Source organism: Ostrinia furnacalis, unplaced genomic scaffold (genome assembly GCF_004193835.3).
Source record: "Ostrinia furnacalis isolate ACB-3 unplaced genomic scaffold, ASM419383v2 OfSCF2378, whole genome shotgun sequence".
NCBI classification, from domain to species: Eukaryota; Metazoa; Arthropoda; class Insecta; order Lepidoptera; family Crambidae; genus Ostrinia; species Ostrinia furnacalis.
In genome coordinates this window covers 555,283-576,855 of record NW_021132617.1, presented here as the reverse complement: position 1 = coordinate 576,855, position 21,573 = coordinate 555,283, and the positions used below count along the sequence as shown (strand labels likewise).

The 21,573-nt window shown below is 39.4% G+C and overlaps 1 protein-coding gene across 5 annotated transcripts in view; it reads left to right on the top strand.

Annotated features, from left to right (window-relative positions):
• Positions 1–21,573, top strand: part of Liprin-beta (liprin-beta 1) — a 49,841-nt gene that overhangs the window by 4,803 nt on the left and 23,465 nt on the right. For 2 of the 5 annotated variants that reach the window (XM_028307995.1, XM_028307994.1), the window contains exons 1-5: positions 13,229–13,601; positions 13,912–14,534; positions 15,385–15,558; positions 18,704–18,856; positions 19,443–19,545. In XM_028307995.1, coding sequence (XP_028163796.1) covers positions 13,328–13,601; positions 13,912–14,534; positions 15,385–15,558; positions 18,704–18,856; positions 19,443–19,545 — 1,327 coding nt within the window. In that variant the 5' untranslated portion in view covers positions 13,229–13,327. Of the gene's footprint in view, positions 1–2,920; positions 3,115–13,228; positions 13,602–13,674; positions 13,839–13,911; positions 14,535–15,384; positions 15,559–18,703; positions 18,857–19,442; positions 19,546–21,573 lie in introns of those variants that run through there. The other 3 variants (XM_028307999.1, XM_028307998.1, XM_028307997.1) reach the window with 2 other exon arrangements.

The window sequence follows — 21,573 nt, the reverse complement described above, 5'->3', positions numbered from 1 at the left end:
TAAGTGCCTCTTACTTAATGCTCAATTCTAAAATGTTATTCGCCGAAGCGAATCCACTCTGAGATCAAATATCAACGGTGTGCCATTCGCTTCCGTAAAATAACACCTGAAATTGATATCGATGTCTTATTATCAATTACCTCACCTTGTACACAACGTTAGTTGATATTAGGTCGCGGATCTGTAAACAGTTCGCTTTGTTATCTGAAGTGAGATACATAAAAATTGTGAAGTGATTTTTGTGCAAAAAACTGGCATTTGATACGATTGTCAGCGCCGGTATATGGTAGTGATCTATACTTCTAACCCGGTGTTTAGCTACTTACAACAACACGCGTATTGCAAGGCTGGGCAGGGAATGTGCGCGAAGCCTCACCGACGCGGCCGGCCGGCCCGGGCGAACGGGAGTCGGCGCACGCTACAAGCCCAGCCAGTTTAACTTCGTTAAACAAGTCCGTATTAACACGTGACGTCTCCTTACTAAACAGATACGACTGCTGGTAGCAACGATCAATGCTTAGTAAGTGTCGACACGCCAGAAGACATTCACTACCAACAGTATCAGAATGGAAATTCCTTATATACGAACCGGGAAAAATATCAAGATATCGCGATGTAGGTTTTCGTCATTTTATTCATCAACTATTGACTTTTCGTTGAAACAAAATATTACCAATGAAACTTAATACCATTCCATTGTAATGTTAACAAGAAAATGTAAACAATTCTGTATGTATATCTGGATAAAAAAATATTTTCGAAATTTTCCTTCGATTTGTAAGTCCCAACGCCATCTGGCTGCTTTTAGAGGTACTATCACCCTTCGGCGTGCGTGCATTTTCCTCGTCCCACATTATTCCAACACGGCACGGATTTTCTTTCGTTCTGGCTCCGGGTTTGTCCGGACAGATAATACAATGTACTATGCTTATTATTTTATCACGTTTTCTATATCAATAAGATCGTTGGCTTCTGAGTTTATTGCACTAACTAGACACCGTCCAATGTTACCTTTGTTATTGTCCAGTTATTCATTTTATTGGAACATGCAGTTATTAATGTGGAATAATTTTGTTGGAGCTTGGAATATGAGCCTTATTGTCAAAACTTTTGCATTCATCGATTTATAGATGCCGATGGAAACTGCAAACTTGGATTTTCCACGGATCGGTGGCGTTCTTGGAAAACTTCCTTAATTTAAACTTGAATAAATTAAGTTTTAACTTCGCTCCAGTTGTTGTTATTAATAAATCTTTATGATTCATTTAATGGAATGCAAAATGCGCCATGCGTAATCGTTCGTGTGTATTTAAATTTTAAATGCATCAGTTGTGATTTTGATATTGTTTTGCATAATTAATAGTGTTTATTGTTCAGTTTAAATGGTAACTTGTTGACCATACAAGGCGGTTTTGTGAGGAAGAGCAGTGTGTAAGCATCTATAATGATGTGATTGTTATACTGGATATCATTTTTAGATATTTATTTCGTCTTCGTGACTAGAATAGAATAGAATAGAATTTGCACATTTAATTATAGCCAGTAAGTCAAATAATATTGCAAATGGATATGAAATTCAATTCATGATTAAGAAATGATAACTGAATGATATGCCGATTCCCCTGAGTCAAGGGAACTCAAAGCCCTTGAGTTTCAGTTTCAGTATAAATGTACCTCTTTACTGAGAGCTCCCGCGGACTTGAGATAATTTAGTGTTTAGGAACACAAAATCTTTTATTATCAAATAAACATAAATTATTTTAACGTTTGGTTATTATAGCCTGACCAGCGGGCCTAAAAAGGCCAAATCACGCAACATTGCTAAAAGGAATTCATTTCCAGAATTCATAGGAACATAAAAACCCTCGCCATGTTGCGGAAAACTAATGGTACTAATTTCTTTTAATGGCAACAGTATAAACTTCATAACTTTATAACTGAAAACTTCATTGAAATGTCACCTTGCATGTCAGTCTATTGCTGTCAAAGTGTAAACAAACTTTATTTTAAATGTGCGCAATTGATTTTGTGAATTAAATTGTTAAAATATTTTTATAGTCGTGAAAGAAAAGTGGTTCACAATGTGTTAAAGTATTTGTCGAAGAGAAATACTTAGAGTTCGGACAATATTTTCATTGAATTATGTTTCCGACAAAAGTTGTCAAATTGACTGACATGTTTATCGCATAGTACAGTCCACTATGAAAATTAGCTGTGGTTTGTTTCAACTACCTATTTTTAAAAAAATAGTCACTTTCTAAGTGTTGAATTTTATGGAATTGGAAAATAAGTACCGAGTTTGAAGCGTTCATGAGCAAACATTACAGTTGAATATTTAAGTTCTGAATTTGATTATTGATGAATAATAAAATAAATCCTACTAGCTCGATTGATGGTTTCATTTAATTTATTTAAACCAGGTTATCTATAATAATATTTTTTCGTCAATTTATGAAAATATCAAATTAGCCCGTAATCCTGAATCCTGATACATAAAGTAAGCCTATTAATTTAACACAAGTACGACTGTACTCAGTGTTGCACTATCAAATGCAATTGACGCGCCTCTATGCCAGGGTTTTTATGTTCCTGGTCAGGCTATAAAACAAAACTCACCTCTTGCAAAGAAGTCACTCGAACATTTTATAATGACCAAGAAGTCCAAAGTATAATGTTCCTTTTTGGTAGAGGCGGGCGGCAACTCAACCGCAAGAAAAAAAATCGCGAATGACGTTTCACTTTCCCGCCAAGATGTCATTCGAACACTTTTTTTATTACCAAGAAGTCCGAATCCAAATTCCAAAATAAAAAAAAATCGCTAAACTTGACGTTTTACTTTCCCGCCAGGAAGTAAGCAAGAAAGTAATTTGATTTTTTTGAGTAAAAAGTCCGAAATACTAATTGTTCCTTTTTTGAACAGAAGCGGGCGGCACAGGCCCAGGCGGGCCAGCGGGCACGGGCTCGGGGCGCGCCGCCCGCGCCCGCGCGCTCGAGCTGGCGCAGCAGCTGGCCAGCTCGCTGCAGCATGCCATCCCGCCGCCCCCGCGCCCTGACTTCACCACCGCCAGCGCCATCTTGAGGTGGCTGCAGCAGAACAACAACTCCGTCGCTCTTGTAAGTATACTCGTAGATGTCAACTGTTAATGCAGTTATTGTCATAAGCTACTGCCAGATTCTGCAACACGCGTGTATTTTTCGCTCTGTTGGAGAAAGCTCTTTTAAATTATTGTTTGTAAGAAGAAGAAGTATGATTTTGGAGATTGGGTTTCGGAAAGTATTTTGCCCGCTAAAGCCCGCGTCATGCTCTAATGGTGGTAGTGGTGCACTCTACTACCATAATTTTATTTTATCTACCGAATCTCATTGCATAGAGGACTTTTCTCTATTTTACAATTTGTACTAATAATGTGCCTGCAATTTATATCCAATGTTACTTGACAATAATACTTAAACGATTTGTTTCCTCTGGTGCAAAAAACCGGGTTTTACATTTAATGCCAGCCAGTAATCCTTTACCAGAATTAAAATAAGATTATTGGTTTACCTGAGCGCATTAATTATCTTGTAAAATGTATCTTTTTAAGTAGGCATCGATGTTATGCCGTAGTGGCTTGGTGCTCAGGTGTTCGCCCAGACCGCGGCTTACGCTTAAGCTCGAGCGCTCAAAAGCCTTTGGGAACTGTGCGCGGAAGGGAACTAATTGCACACACTCGAACCTTTGCTCGCTGACGTGAATCCATACGCAATGAGCGACCTGCTTCTACTTTGCAATGGGAGCGCCACCCTTACCATTTGCTTCTGACGTGTTTTCCTGTAAATGAAAAACCGCAATTGTTTCGGCCTCTTCAGAGTTCCAACAGGAAAAATGTTACTTGTAATTTTTATCGAGTTCGTCGGTGTTGCCGGATGAATTTTAATATGTATTTAAGAATTTTTCGTGGAATTTGGAAGACGAACCTGTTGTGCTCTGAATTGTTTTTATTAGTGGATGTATTCGTTTACCAATTTAAAAGCTTAAAATGGTTAAAAATATAAATTACGTACGGTTTCGTGATAGCGTTGAGTTGAAACTAAAACAGTATTATTCACTACCGTTGTAATTTAATTGTAGATTTGCGAATTTACAGATACCAGTTGCGGTGAAGTTCGTGTAATTCGATAAACCGCAACGTCGGATGTTCAAAGCATATTCGAGGCGGTTCCGCCGCTCTCGGCTAACTCAGTTACCTGACAGGGCGATATCTTTGAAACTAACTAAGTGCTTCCTCTTGGACAACCGTCTATTTGGGCTGCATATTAAACTGATCACCTGTATCGATCAAGGTGTTATTAAATGAAGTGCAGGTATTTGCATTTCACAGAGTTCGTGATAACTTTAGTAAGGCTGTGTTGATTCGAATATGGTCACGGTAGCCATTTATTATTTTGTTTCAATATCCCAACATTTAACAATATTGACGGGTCTGTAGCTGTCAGTTCTAAATAAGCGGGAAACAAGCGGATGTGTCAGTCAGACGCGAGGCGGCAGGAGGCTGTCTGTTTTCGATGCCTTCGCGTCTCGACCCACTGAATATGTCAACGCGTAACGTTGCCTATTAATTTTAGGACCGCTTATTTCGTATGTCCGGTTCTTTATTTATGGTCAATTTTTTCTGATTATATTATTCACAACAGTAGATAAATCAATTAACTTAATGTTGTTAATTATTAAAAACCTTTAACGATGAGTATAAAAAATGTATGCTCTACTCTACATTTTGCGTAGAGCATGCACTCGGGCTGGAAAGCCATTTAGTGAACTAGATTTTTGGTATCGCAAGCGTGTACGTTAAAAAATGGAAAAACGACGAGTGGTAGAGTGCTTGATGATAGATCGGAAAGGGTAGAGTAGAATATTTTTTCAGTTATTTTCTACGACCTGTACGTAACGTTATCAAAATATGGATAAGATTTATACATAGGATAGGTTTTATTTAAGCCTGTAACTAGTTAGACCTACAGGCATACGTAAAGTTATCCAGAGGTACCTAAGACAGAGTATTTTTAAAGTTACTATTTTTGTGACTGACACAAACATCTCTACCTACTCTATTCCGTACTCACGACACACTGCACACTGTCCATCTCGCTGAGGGCATGTGTCGCGCACCGCAATAAACCGATTTAATATTCGCTGTGTGCACTGGGGTACCAGGTGACACGTATGCGCTGAAAGCGCTTTGTTTGGCGGCCACCATCGAGCGCTGCATGAATGGGTCTCGTATGCACCACTTAGGCATTCATTGCCGCGAACCTCCCTCTGAGACGGGGTGAGTAACCTTACCCACGCTCCTGTAAGCTGTCGGCCGTCTAGTTTGAAGCGCTGTAGGAATACTTCCGAAACCGCTTTAGAAAGCATTCAAACTTCCGATAATTTGAAGTGTTTTTTTTTGCTAAATTTCGTGCAAAAATTCGCTCAGGCTCTAAAGTAATCAACTTGTACAAATATAAAAATAAATAAAATAGGGACCGATAAAAAACCGGTCTCTAATTTAAACATACGAGAGCTTTATTAGCATTAAAGCAATGTCATTTTATCGCTACAAAGTAAATAATACCGTTATTACGCTCATCCGCTGGCGCCCAACGTGGTGCCAAATTAGGTTAAAGCTGAAGCTGCACTTACCGTGTATAAACTAATTAAGGTTTTTATAAATTATTATAGAAAATTTGATAACATTAGCATAGGTTGGTTGGCAAGCGCCAACTAGTTCCAGGTGAGCGCGTGCCATTAGCGTTAATTAGAATTTCTCGGTTCCCCTACTCCTTGCCGCAGATACCTGAATGCTATCACGGCTCTGCGCAGGAATGCATACCTGCCGCATGCTGCCATCAGGAAGCCAGCCAGACTTTGCCTATATTATATCCATTTACTTCCCTCAGACTGGCAGATATTATAGGGTAGAGCAGCATTTGCTATGTCCAATAAATTTCAGTGAGAAGTAGAATTTAGTTGTCGTAATATTTGATGTTTATTTTAACATAAATTATGAATACCTGTCACTAAAATATTGTTTATTGTGGTATAGTATCCGAATTTATTTTCATAGACTAGCTGCTGTGCCGCATACGCCTATATGAATGCGCATAGCAATGAACCTCCCATCTACGAACGCGTTAGAAATGTATGTAAGAAAGGGGCAGGCGTTTCAGATTTGAAAAATGTAATCAGAGAATCAAAAGTCAAAACTCTATAAAAAAGCTAAAATTTATTTCCTACGGCCATACTCAAATCAGCAGACAAGGTGACAGCGAACGGAAAATTTTAATTAAAATATCGACGTCCGTTACACTACGGCAGCGCGGCATGACGGACGGTTCGGTAATTAGGAAATAAATTAATAACTTCAAAGATTCTGATATACTGGGAGTTTAACCATATAAAAGGTTAGGTATCTATAAAGTTACTAATTTACATACAATTGTGTCCAATTGAATACGGGAACCCTTCAAACAATAATAGGGACTGCCAAACCCAATTTTACCTGCTTTTGAATTTAAATGCGAATTTAGTTAGTCAGCATTATATGGCACGTAAACCCTACCATAATATGATCAGCGTATTAACGCATACTCATTATTTTCAAAGTTCGCTGACCCAATTTCTTGGTACGGATTATACTTTCCTCTCGTGCATATAATTTTGTCAAGACTAAATTAATTTATTAAGTTTTAGGTAAATTGTTGTTATATGATTTCTATATGCACCTACTGCTGCTGGAACTGGAATGCGATTAAAAAAATTGTTTTATACTATCATTAATTTTCTTAAAAAACCGTCCTCAAATGCTCTATGTTGTTTTATCGATGAAATAGAATGATAAAAAAATATTTCTGTATCGTTCTCTTTCAATGAAGATAAAGCCACTTACGCCTTCGACCTTCGGCCTCATCAACTGAGGAGCACGAAAGTAGGTCCCGCCGCCCTTCCGCTGCCCGTCACTCGTTTCCGCCCAAGAACACTCCCGGAACATTTGCCTCCTGACTGATTTTCCGCGGCGTGCCAGTGGAAATGATACAAATATTGGTAATATTGAAATCTCATCATTCAGCTGCCAATCAAGTTCTTGTATTGCCTTCCAATGAGAAATAATATTTAGTTACAGCAAAAAATATACACGAAAATAAAAGATATTTAGTTACAGAAATCGTGATGGAATCTACAGCAATGTGTTCGGTTTATATTTTTAGTAATAGCTGGAGTTACATAAAGCTATATTTAATAGAAGAATGCTTTGCGAAACATCTGTGAAGCTGCCAAGCTAAAGACACATTTTTAAACTTGACTACCCTTTGTCCATGCCATGGTTTACATGAGTGGAATCATAAATTATACAGGGTGTTTGGTGGAAAATCTAGTCCTTGATATTTGGAAAATTCTATTTTGGCAATTGCTTCGTAATTAATTATTTTACATCTTTTGAAGTTCTCACTAGGTTTTCGAATGTTTTATAATAAGTCTATAACCTACCAAATCATATCGATCGATATCAAAGATAAGATTACCTAAATCGCTGTCAAAGATATAAATCGGATTACCTACCAGGAAAAATAAATAAAGTATAAATATGAGCATTCCGGGACAACAGCCATAAATATTGAAAGTCCTCTATAATCATCAAAGAGATATAAAATATTGATTTAGGATGAACCAACTAAACTTCTGTTATAACGTTGTATCAATATGTTCCAGGAAAATGGAATGCGAATTGCATAGATTCCTTGGATGGTCGTGCGATAGTAGCTAAATTGCATAACAGAATATCAGTGCCTATGCATAATATGCAAGTATAACAATTCTTGCGAGCTAGCAGTCCCTTCTGTTCTATTTTTGCATATCAGTTGTTTATTGGCATTTTTGTCTTATTCTATCAGTCCCAACATAGTTCAAAACAAACCCTCGGTCGGTTTGGTGGCAGTTAGTTCTAGATTCCAAGAGCAAACTAGGCCTCTAATGATGCACTTTAAACACCCAGTAACAGCACAATGTCTGCAAAGTTACGCTGAAAGTTTCGCTTCATTAAATGTTTCAGCCAACACCAAAACGGTCTCTATTGCGACTACTTTAAGATTTTATTTTGTGCATCACGAATGTAGGAATGATATAATTATTTTACTCCTATATTACGCATACTATAGTGACTCTACTCATTCTTGATATGACTGGTCCCTGATGAATATACGTTCCCAGCGAACAGCGGCAATGTTTTTTGGTTTTGTAATCACTGAAACTACCGGTGCGGTCAAAGGTTCGTTTATTGAAAACGACTCTATACCAAGTGCAATAGGCTAGTTTTTATTCCAGAACCATTCACAGCTACTTTTTCAACCAACTTAAAAAAAGGAGGAGGTTCTCAATTCGACCCGTATGTTTTTTTTTTTCTATGTTTGTTACGCGATAACTCCGCCAATTATGAACCGATTTGAACAAATCTTTTTTCGGCGTATAGGTAATACCTCAAGAATGGTCCCATTTAAATTTAATAATAAAAAAAACAACCCCCAAGGGTGGAAAATTGGGGATGAACTTTTTTATACGCAATATCTCCGCCGATTATAAACCAATTTGAACGATTATTTTTTTGTTGAATAGGTATTATCAAAAGGGTGGTTTCATGCGAATTTGAAGAAAATATTTCACCCCCAAGGGTGGAAAATTGGGGATGAACTTTTTTATACGTAATATCTCCGCCGATTATGAACCAATTTTTTTTTGGTCTCAGTGTACTGCCTACCTTCAGTGGTAACATCAAGGTAATAATTAGTTAACTAAAAAGCAAGAAATAAGTAAAATTTTATAAAAAAAATAAAACCGACTCCAAAAAACCTACACTAAAACGTAGAAAAATAATTACTAATTAGGTACCTACTTATTTATTAGGACGAATTATTAATATTTATGTAGGTATACCATGATTGATACTTTTGGAGTCGGTGCAGGCAAACTTTACATGTTTCATAACCTTGGCACCGACTCCAGAAGTATCAATCATGGTATACCTACATAAATATTAATAATTCGTCCTAATAAATAAGTAGGTAATTAGTAATTATTTTTCTACGTTTTAGTGTAGGTTTTTTGGAGTCGGTTTTATTTTTTTTATAAATTTTATTATTGTAAGCAAACCGATATAGACCCGTTCAATTGTTTTCCCATATTATCCATATTTAACTGAAACGTCGATCATATCAGTATCAAATGTTAGCTAACTAGACGCGAGGGGCTTTCCCCTCTTGTCTTTACATAAATCCACAATAAGTAAGTAGGTAGAAATAATCGTAAAATAACAAGTAATTTTCTTTTATAACACGTACGTGTCGTACGTAGGTACTCAACAAATACCACGGACAGTGCTAATTTGATTTCCGTTCAGTACCTCTAGTAGGAAAAACTTTCGAGTTCGTTTCGTTGCGTATTCAAAGTGTCATCGAAAAATTTTGTATGAAAAATTAAACAGCGCCCCCTATATTATAGCCGCCCTAGGGGGCGCTGTTTAATTTTTCATACAAAATTTTTCGATGACACTTTGAATACGCAACGAAACGAACTCGAAAGTTTTTCCTACTAGAGGTACAGGTCAAATGAATGAACCAATAAAAGCGTTGCGATTTCCCGATCCAATTATATTTCATTGGTGGTAGCGCTTTGGCGATACTATTGCCAATATTTCGACAGATATTATTAATTGAAAAACCGCATGAAAAGCATATTCGATAAAAGCGCTTGCATTAATGTAGAGTTATATTTCGTCAGCCATTTATCAAAATAATTCTACATGTGAGTTGTTTTAGCGATATAGAGCAAAAATGGTATTTTGGAAGATTTTTCTCGAAGACTACTGTTGAGTAAAAACGTTACTGTACTATGAGCGTGATGCGGTCGAAACTCGAACGTGAACTATATTTTATGATACCTACGTTCACATGTCGATCGAACGACACTTCCCGATTTAAAAATAAAATGTTGTACAGTTTACACTAACGTAGTAAAGATAGCGTATTCAGGACGAGGGAGGCTGTTTTCAGGCTCGCTCAGCGAATTGCCCTGTGCAAAGAGTGATTTAAAATTCAGGGCGCAGCGGCTGACGCGGTGAGCGCTCATTATTACCACGGTGTTTCAACACGCATGCATATGGGCGAAGTTTTAAATAGTCCATCAACTTTGTTTACTACGGGAAAGTGTAAACTGTGAGCGAATTGGGGCATTGTGATAAATCTTTGCGAAACATCACTCATATTTAGAGCATAAGGTAGTACCTTATGGATCAGTTATGTGGTGTTAGTAAATGGTTTTATTGGCAATTATCCCAACTTTTTATTACTGATTCATGCTATTGAGAATGAACATTGGTTTGAGATTAACCTGGTACAGTACCTAGTGTATTAAAGTCGTATAGGTACATTACATTAAGCCTACACAGGACTTGTGTATAATTTACCTCTTCAAACTAGTTTTACACTTAGATGAGCAATCACTATAAACACAACAACCATAACATTCTGAGTGGTTATGGTTTCATCATTTCAGCAGGCAATTAAACGTAACAGTATAATATTATCGTTAACAATTTATATTTATATCGCTGCCCGCCCGCCCAAGAGCCATTTGCCGCCCACTGGGCCGCTAGGGTGTCGACCCGGTATTCGCACAATGCACAAAAACAATGCACTTATTACGGAAATTTTTTTTCAGAAAAACATGGCTTCATTTTAGTCCCTACTTTTTTAATATTCAAATACCAGCGCGCCCATTTTGTGCGTGCAAATAGCACCTAAGCTTTATTTAAATGTAGTTTAGAGTTTGTTTACCCTTTTCTCGGTGATTTAAAAGGTTTAATCTGTATAATCCATACTGATTGATGGTCGGATAGGTGATCGAAAAGACCGGCAATGCATCTCTTTTGTTTCTAATTCTAAATGAACTCGTTGTTTTTCCTGTCTCTATCCATGCCAACGCTCTCGGCTTGTAGTGGCCAGAAACGATTTACACAATACAGCCGGTGCCGGCCGCGAATGTGACAAATATTAGCTTCAGTCAGCGACAATCTTTCGTCGCTCACGGTTTTTGCATTACGTTTTCAATAAAAAAAAATCACGATAAACAGTTACGGTTTCCCATTTGTGATTTTCCTTGTGAGTATTGTAAGTTTTTCAACGTTATATGTAGTGGCACGTGTGTAGCACAGGAAATAAGTTTAGTAAAGAAGCCGGACTATCCAATACGTTTATACGTCGCTGGAACATTCTGTGCTTATAGGCTATATCAGAAAAGGCATAAAAGTTTTGTCGTCTGGGCAGGCCGCGGCAAGTCACTCGCTGTCAACTCCAGGCTCAAACTGAACTAGTGTATTTTATATTTCTTTTGCTTTTGACATGCTACAAGATTGCCATGAAAGTGCTTATTTCATTCCGTTGTTCGTAGCCCTTTTTTTAAGGAAGAAAATGTCATGTTTCCTTAGGGACCAAGCTTAAAGAATGCCTGTACTTACTACGTCCTAAACGCTTTTGTGAGATATTCTTATTGATTTCTCATCTCAACGGTCCTTGTTCGATGTTGAAAATGTTTCAAGGGATAATCTTTTTGTATTTCCGCATGTAAGACTCTAATCCTCGTTTTCAATAGCAATTCGATTGGTGTGTACAGCTTCATACTGTTTTATCTGCGAGAGCGTAAATGAGAAATCTGAAGTTGTTTTTAATGAAACAAAATTGAAGTCATTCAAAGAAGTGTTTAGTCATATCTATCATCAAACAAGACCCACTGCACTCGACCTTTTAATTTAATTTGTCTGAAGCACAGCGCACAATAATGTAATTAATGCTCCATTGGCCCTTACGATGGACCCGTCAATGAAGGCAATTATTGAATTGCGTCTCTCAGCCGAGCTTCGGTGTTCAATTTATCAGGATTCAGATCCCTCTTGACTTCACGAAACGTTGTTAATTGAGAGAGGTCCATGATAAATGCTCGCTCCTTAATCGACACGTTCATGTTGATGCTTTGTCTTCCAATGTTCTCTATTTTTACAAGCCTTTAGAAGGTTCGTGTTTTAATCTTAAAAGTTTAATGACCCATATCCAGAGTTTGTCTAGGTTAAAAGCTACGAGTACTTATATCTTGTAGTATTAAACACTCCTCATCTAAATTCACGATTAGGTATAACGATGATTTGTATCATCGATATTGAGATTTTTACTAATAGATAACACTTGATTCTTTTCATTGCTAAGTGTAAATTAATGTAGTTGTATTACTGCCAAGATCAATTGAGTTTAACGATTTATTAAACACATTATACGCGTTAGATTGTAAATATCATTCATTGGCTGCCCACACAGGCTAAAGACCCAATGATTTGGTGAGTCCGCGGTTTAGAAATCGGGTTAATTTGTAAACATTTCTGCTCTAGCGAAAAAGTTTAACAAATGGTTATATTTAGCCTTCTGGAACACGTGCACGCCCTCTCCCAGATGAGCAGTAAAATCGCGCTTTTGTTGGATATTCCCGGCAGTACAGCTGTCGTTCTATTTCCGATACGAGGGGAGTTTTCTTTAATAACATTTCGGCGACGTGTCATTCACTACGTGATACCCAATAAACACGAGTGGATTGTTTACATAACATTTACACACGCAACTTTCACTCATTTGAAATTAAGTCTTAAAACTTAAGTGCTTATATCCTTTCATTATAATGACTACAGAATCCACGAACAAGGAAGAAAAATGAATTGTTTGAAACCCCGAAATGGTTATAGAAGACATGAATTTGTGTTAGTGGAACCTTCTGCCCCGCCGTACTATGATACTCAATTCCCCTACAATCCAGATTTTATGAATGATAGTATTCAATATATTGAACCTCAAGCACCGTGGGAGTCATCAGAGATACAGCAACAGTCTGAAAACGTCATAGAGGATGGTTCGGAATATGAAGAGTGCGTCGAGTGGGGGCGCTACTCCCTGTACGAGGGCGTCAACTGCATGCCGGTGAGTGCGCTTCTTTGAGTGCAGCGCGCCGCACGCTACCTTGCGCTTACGCATTACTCAACCTCGCTGTAACGAGACGTAATCATTGCTGTGTTTGATTAATTTAACGATCATAATAACATTTTTCTTCCAAACTTTCTCAACACGACGAAAGTTCGTTTCTTTTTGTGTGTGTAATAAAACCATGGATCAAAGCGGGAAGGGTGTCCGGAATGCATCAGACGCATATACCCCGATCTATTTCCGGGCGCGTTTGTCGGCCGTGTTCGTGTAGGCGCCGTTCATTTTAAACCAAAACATGCGCGAGCTCGGCCGTGGGGGCTCATTCGTAGCAGCCACCATAGCGGCGTTGCACAACCGCGCCACGGACTCGAAGCCTCGGTCGATTAAATCGAGATCGAACTCCGCCGAGATCACAAACACGCTCCGCACCGGGACGCAAGATCACTTCGGAGAGGATATCTCTCGGCGGGCGTCGGACTGCAGCGAGCGACCTCTGTCCACGGCGTCTGAGGCCTCCTCGCGTGACTCCGCTTCCGTGCAGTCGAGTGAGGAACCGCCCCCACAGGAGAGTACGTAATTTTCGAGCCGTGAACGAATCACTGACGTAGTATATTACTGGAACGCGGCCAAACTCTAAATAGAGACACGTCGGTGACTCGTACGTAGAGCTTGTCGCGCAGTGTCGCTTGTGCAGAGCCTCATGTCCGACCGCGAATACTTGACCGAACCCTTCGACGAGGACGAGGAGCGCGCGGCGGCGGGCTACGTGCACCCCGCCGTGCGCTCTTATATGTACTCGCCTATGGGTGAGTTTCGCGTCGTTCCTGTGGCTCTACATAAGTGTACAAGAGTGTTATTATACAAAATATTTCATAACAGGCGGTGACTCGGATAGCCCTGACGAAGCGACCGTGAAATGCACGGCTTGGAAAGACGGCGCGGTACCGGCGCGAGCTGAGTCTTCATCAGACAGCGAGTCCAGTTCTACCAGCGAGGATGATTCTGAAGAGAGAGAATATGAAACTCAAGGGAACGATGCAGATTATCGCACGTTGACACCCAGCAGACGTTTGGACAACTCGACGCGGCGTGACGATGATTTCAAATGGATGCCATCTGGTGAAGTGACGGATGACCGAGATCCGATGGAAAGTAAAGGGGATGATTACTCCGCTGCGAGTTTGGATAGGCGTCGGCGATTGCCGTCAGATCGCAGTGACCGTGACCGAAAAAGTAGGTCGTCGGTGTCATCGAAGCCACCTCAGCACCCGTCGAGCGTGCGGGCGTCGCCGAAGCCTCGTAAGCATCGCGCGGAGGAGACGCCTCCTGACTTGCACCGGCGATGGAACTCGTACGAGCACTTTCGCTGGCCGCCGGAGGGCGGGTGGTGGCCGCCGATGTGCTGGTGCCACGGGCCGCCGGCGCCGCCGCCGTGCTGCATGCATGACCGCGCCTGGCCCTCGCACCCTTCACTTCCACCGGTGCCGGCGCGAACTTACAAGGTACGCCCGAATGCATTCCGGACAACTTGTTGTGCTAATCAGGTGACCAGTGTAACTATGTCGAAATAGTCGCCTACGTTTAGCAGTTACGTTTTGTCAATCTACACTAATATTATAAAGAGGAAAACTTTGTTTGTTTGTTTGGTTGTAATGAATAGGCTCAAAAACTACTAGACCGTTTTTAAAAATTCTTTCACCATTTGAAAGCTACATTATCCACGAGTAACATATGCTAAATTTTATTTTGGAAAAAAAATAGGGTTCCGTAAAATATGTATGTAGTCCACGCGCGCGAAGCCGCGGGCGGAAAGCTAGTGTAACATAAGTAGATTAGGTGTTGAATGATTGTCGTAACTCGTAACTTATCCCATGTATTTACTGTTCTGTATTTCAGGTGCTATTACTACCAGTCCATTGCATTGATATCCTTCCATTTGTTTTATTGACTGAAGGTTGTTGTTTTTCTCCTATTTGATTCAATGTAATATACCCATTTATTAACGTGTCTAATAATATAAATTATGTTTTTGTTGTTAAATGTATTATTTATTAATTATGTGCTAACTTTTAAAAATACTTAATAACAAAAATGTACACATTAAGTATGTGCTAGGAAAACATTATTGCAAGCTACTATTTTAATTTAATGTTATATTTTTACTCGTAAATACAAATGCAATTATTGCATCGCATACTAGATAATTTATAGCTGTAAAATTTTATTTCATGAAGTTCAAACGAACTATAAGTCGATACAATATTCGATTTTACAACTGACCAGATAGTTGGAATTAGGGAAGCAGTCAGATTGTAGCAGTTTCAAAGCTAATAATACAGTTTTTGTTTACAGAACGATGCAGAAGACCGAGTCAGAAGGCTGGAGGCGGACAAGGAGAGTCTACACCTGCAAGTGCAGGTGCTGTCAGAACAGATCGCGGCCCAGAACGAGAAGATGAGTGACCTGGAGCGCTCGCTCCACGACGCGCGGCAGAGGCTAGACGATGCGGAGCAAAGACTGCAGAAGGTAAACTAAAGTTTTTTTAAATGTAATTTAATTTAATGGCGCGAAGTTTTTCAACTTACTTTTTTAAGAATAAAGGCTCGTATACAACGCTTAAAAGTCTAACTCTAATATAAAATGCTAATACTAAAACTCACATGACGTTTAAATCTATGTCTTCTTTTTTACGCATCGTAAATCAACACTACAAATAAGTTGAGAGGATGTAGCGATGACACACAAACTGAGCACTGTGGCATCATAAGTAGTAATAGGTGCGATTTTGGCGACAAAAATTAATAGCCTATTGTGCTAGTGACTGTACATCCAGCGCGACTGAAATAATATAGCGCTGAAAGACAGTAAGATGTGCTGAATTGTTAATAGATACGTTAAGAGTGCTCCACAAAATTTACTCAACACCAGGCCCTGAGGTGAGAGCTCTGAATAAATAAATATTTTACTAACGGCAACGGTTACAGTTCGCAACGTCCTATTAAAGCAAGGTGGTAAGCTCTTTAACATTCAGCACGGCCTAGATCCCGCTGGAATGGGGCTATTGAATAATCATGATCGGTGTGGGCCGAGCAATTCAACGCTTCGAGACACCCGCCATTCATCGCGAGATATGACATTGTCGCACCAATTGTACAATCACTCCGTTTCACACAAGATGACAGACATCCCTTATCTGCAGCCGCGTATACACGCAAATACTCATTATGAGCTCGAGGCCCTAAGTCCTACTTTTTATCTTTTTCCATCAGACAAATTAAATTTTCCATGGCAAAGTCTACCTATTATTTTCCTCTCTTGTCGTTGCTTGCTATCGACATCACATTACCATCTGTTTATACGCTCTATTGTGTATGGCATGCTAATAAGATTGTGATGTCAGAACCCGGGATAGCTATTTATTTTGCTGTCTGTAAAGCAGGCGGAGACGAGCCGAATCCTAATGTTATTTGCTTCATCAAGAATCTTGGAATCTTGCGTGTGTTTGAGATGTTAATCGTTGGAGAGTCCAGGCATCGCGAGCACGCAACGTTGGGAGCTGTTATTACGCAAATACAAATTGGCTTTGTTAACTGTGATTAGATTTCTGAGAAAAATAAAAAGATTTCACTGAAAGTTAATGGTGGAATTTATTATTTATCTAGCTCACACTTATTAAATAACTTGTAAATGGTATTTGCTGACAAGTCATAATAGGCTGACAAAAGATGACCGAGTTTCCTCCGCCACTTCGTCTCAGCACCAGATATACCCATTGTCCCGGAGTAGGGGCAGGGAAAGCTATATTTGGGACGTTTTAAATGCGCTGAAAAGGGCCGATAGACTAATAACGAGCTATAATTTTTAACGTAGCTTTTCTAAGTCACAAGCATTTTTAAACTATAGTTATAGGCGTGATGTAATAATGTCGGTCGGTTTTACATTGTGGCCGTGGCCCGTCTGAAAGTAATGATGATTCACGTCAGTTCGGGAATAAAATCGTGGGCCAATAACTAATGTAATGTAATAATTGAACACATCGCCTACACCAGCCGACTCCGGTGGCAATGAACTGTTTTAAACTGTTTACGAGTGTACTCGTGGGTAGGTAATAGGTATTCTCTACTAAATTGTGCAGATCTAAGCTAAATAAGCTCTATAAGAATCCCAAAAAAGAGTCATCATATCAATAGAGATACGTATGTGCTGTGCTATCCTTTTATAATTGTTCGATTCTAAAGTATTTTGTTTTAGTTTTTTGTAAGTGCTTTTTTAAAGCCTACTTACAGAAATACATGAGTTTTACTGAGTTTTTTATTATTAATTAAAATAGTAAGAAATAAAGGAAATAATTTTATTTGGCAACGAAAGAAAAGAAAATAATGTACTATGTAATTACATCCTTTTTACAAGCTTTATATTGTTTCTAAATACTCCTTTTCTAAATAACGCGGATGTTTTAGTCTCGAGAAGGAGAATTAGGATAGTTTGTAAATGTTATAATTCACCCGTTTCCCTCCCACACAACAGAAAGCTGAAACATTAAAATAAATAAGGAACATAGTTGGAATGACTTTTCTTATAGGAATGGGCAAAGAAAACAAAATTCCGTTCTAATTTCGTAGTCCATTTACGCCTTGTATCGCCCGTGTATCTCCCTGCGAATGCCAGATGCGCTTTTTATTAAACGCCTGAGATACGAACCCATAAACTACGTCATTGATAAAGTTAATTTCAAATGGGTCAGATCTGTTTATACATTATTTGTAAATGTTTAAAATTTAGAAACGTTTGTTTGAACAGTCTGAAAGCTTTCTTTCGCCGTTTCAGATCGTTGTATGCCGGATATGTGATCGCTTTGTATTTCAGTTTCAGTAAACTGTTGATATTTATGAGCTCAAGGGAGTTTATTTTGATTTCCTTATGCCAGTAATTTATAGTAACTTTGTCTGCAAAATTGTATCAATATGTGTGTAATATTAAAACTGTATGTTTTGCGTTTTAATGAAAATTTATTATTAACCACGGCTCAGTCAATATCACTGGAGCTGTTGGTACTGGATTGGATTCGGGAATATATTTTCACGTTGGCTGTTGGAAAATTACTGGACTAAATTCAAAATTCAACTTCAATTAAAAATACCTTTTAGTTAACTCGTCTCCCGCAGGCTGTCGCAACCCGAAAAGCCACAAAATTCGATATCACTGTCAATAGAGCGCACTGGGTTCGAATAAATCCCCTATCTAATCCTATCCTTAGAATATTCTAGCTACACTGCGCTTCTTTGACGAGATTTATTCTGTCGGAATATTAGGATCTCGGCATTCGTAGTTTAGAACATATTTTATAATAAATCCTTGGAAATTCCACACTGTGCCATCTAGTCATGAGTTGAGTGAATTGAGGAGTTTGTTGCGGCGCTTCTTCTCAGCACTTGCCAAATGTTTGTCTCGAAGCGCTGGTAGGGCAAAAAAAGAATGAGACATGTATAGGCTCCATAAGAGCATTTGACGATTTGTAAGTACTAATTTAATTAGTCTAAACAAATAAAGATAATTTTGATTTTGAGTCTTGTACTACGGGTAGCAGACAGCAGTGGTTAGAACGCAAACCATTACTTTAGGTGGTCGTCAAAGACATTCCCACATTAAATGTTCTTAATGTTTTTTCTAGGAAATGCTACAAAGGTCTTCCCTGGAGACGCAAAAACTGGAGCTGTTATCGAAACTGAGCGAAGTGCGGCTACGAGTGGCCGAGCGTGGCTTGCTAGAGCGCTCGCCGCCGCCCGACGCCGGCGGACCGCTCGTCAGGCCCGCGCCTCCTAGGGTTAGCACCTTATAATAACTTGCTATTAAAATAGTAACAGTTAGATTTCAACCAAATGTTGTTCACAAAGAAAAAGGCTTCCTCCGAGGGCACAACGACCGGTCCTGCGTAACCTAGACCATTTTTATTATTTGCCCATTTGCTAATGTGCCTACATTGGAGAGCACGAACCCTCTCCTGCATTGGAGAGTAAATGACCTGATGATAATCAATAGTTAGTAATAGATAATAGTTACTACGTTGTGGGAATAAACAAATTAATCTGTGAAATCTTAGCTTGCAAGAATGTCATAATGTTAGAGTAGAGAAATAGCCTGAAAAATTATTGGGGTGTTGAGAACCGCAGAGACGCTCGATGGTATGCGGCGTTGCGGTGAGCCATTGCAAATTGGCCAAATGGTTAGGAGCTGACGTCTATAGTTTCAGATAACTATTACTAATTTCGGTATTGATTATTACTGATGCCTAGACAATACATACATAGAATAGGATAGGATACGCTGGTCTTAAAATCTGCTGTTATAATATTGTAATAAGTGATCTGCTACGAACCTTATTCATCAGATAGTAAAAATATCTATTTCAGACGCCGCCAGCGAACTACGGGCGCTCCATCGAGCGGAATACCCACATGTATTCGTCGCTACCTCGCTCGTCCGTGGTGGCGTCGGACGCGCGCGTGGCGTTCGGTAAACCCAACGGGATGGTGGTGGCGCGCGGCCGCGGGCACTCGGTGCCGAACCTAGGTCGATAGCAACGCTTGCACGACACATATGCGTTCCCCTGCTTTGTGGGCTGCCATCTTTAACTTTTCATTTCTTGACAACTAAAAAAAAATATCTAAAATGTAGTTTCGAGAGACGCGCTGAATCGGATATTGAGAGACTTCACCACTATCTGATAAAGTCCAGGATAGTTTATTAGGGGCATATCTGATGGATTTACTGCCTACTCTAGGTGACCGATTTTGGATCTAGATGTCTAGCTGATAGGTCACCCTTAACTGTGAAATGGCTTAATCGTTAACTTCACTGTTTCGATTTGAAAGATATACTCGTCTCGGTAAACCCTACGGGATGGTGGTGGCGCGCGGCCGCGGGCACTCGGTGCCGAACCTAGGTCGATAGCAACGCTTGCACGACACATATGCGTTCCCCTGCTTTGTGGGCTGCCATCTTAACCCTTAATCACTTCAAAATTAAAACCAATATTCTTCAATGAAGGAAAGACGCGCTGAATCGGATATTGAGGGTCACCATTTTCTGATATACTCACCAATAGCGTACTAAGAACTTATCTGTCAGATAAACTAAAACTTTCGGTGTCACAGATTTTGGATCGAGATATCTCGCTGATAAAGTCACCGTTAACTGTGAAAAGGCATAACTCGTCTCGGTAAACCCTACGGGATGGTGGTGGCGCGCGGCCGCGGGCACTCGGTGCCGAACCTAGGTCGATAGCAACGCTTGCACGACACATATGCGTTCCCCTGCTTTGTGGGCTGCCATCTTAACCCTTAATCACTTCAAAATTAAAACCAATATTCTTCAATGAGGGAAAGACGCGCTGAATCGGATATTGAGGGTCACCATTTTCTGATATACTCACCAATAGCGTACTAAGAACTTATCTGTCAGATAAACTAAAACTTTCGGTGTCACAGATTTTGGATCGAGATATCTCGCTGATAAAGTCACCGTTAACTGTGAAAAGGCATAATTGTTAACTTCACTGTTGCGATTTCTAACATAATACTCGTCTCGGTTAACTCAACGGGATGGTGGTGGCGCGCGGCCGCGGGTGACAACCTAGGTCGATAGATCGCATGCATATTATGCATTGCCACGCTATAAGTCCTTGCTCGTTGACGGCTGCCATCTTCATGTTTGAACAACTTGAGCCGCGTTCACACTAGCATAAAGCTTGGGCTCGCAAGGTACGCTTGACATCCTGCTCAGAGCTGAGAGTCCATGCGCCCAGTGTGGACGTGAATTTAGCGACTAGAAAAATTCTGGCCTGTGACGAAGTTTCGCTGAATCGGATATTAATGAACGAGCTTTCCCCCACGTTCTGAAAGTCCGTGATAAACTACGTATAAATAACTTATCGGTCAAATAACTACATGAATTGAAGAACAGTTAACGCTGACTTGAAGATTACACGTTCTTAAAAATTTGAGAAAATTAATGACACTTCCATTTTTATAAGTACTGTTGCAATATTCAAAGAGCATAAGGAAGAAAGATATCTAAAGTGAGACCTAAGACTGAATAGCTTTTTACCCTAGCTCCCCATTATGCTATACGTATAGGAAACAATCTAAGACCAGAATTTTCATAACTCCTATTTGGAATCAAAGATGGCAGCCCTACTCGTGTCTAATACAGTCTCTCACCCCAGCTTGGCCTATTGTTGTTGTACTGTGTCTAACGAGTGACCCGCATGCCGATCCCACCACTACATGTGGAAAATCCTATAGTTAGCCAAATATTTTAACTGCTTAGTAATTGATTTATCCTTTGCTCAAAAATTAAGCTATAAATATTTAATACTCACTCAAAAATTAAGTTATAATTATTTAACACAAAGTTTATTAGCTTTATGTGTCCGTAAAATAGTTTTTTAGTTGCATGTTAAAATTATATTGACTCTATCACGATAATACAATGTCTTATGAGAATTCTCAAGTCTCTCTCCCATAAGAGAATCTTGAAGCC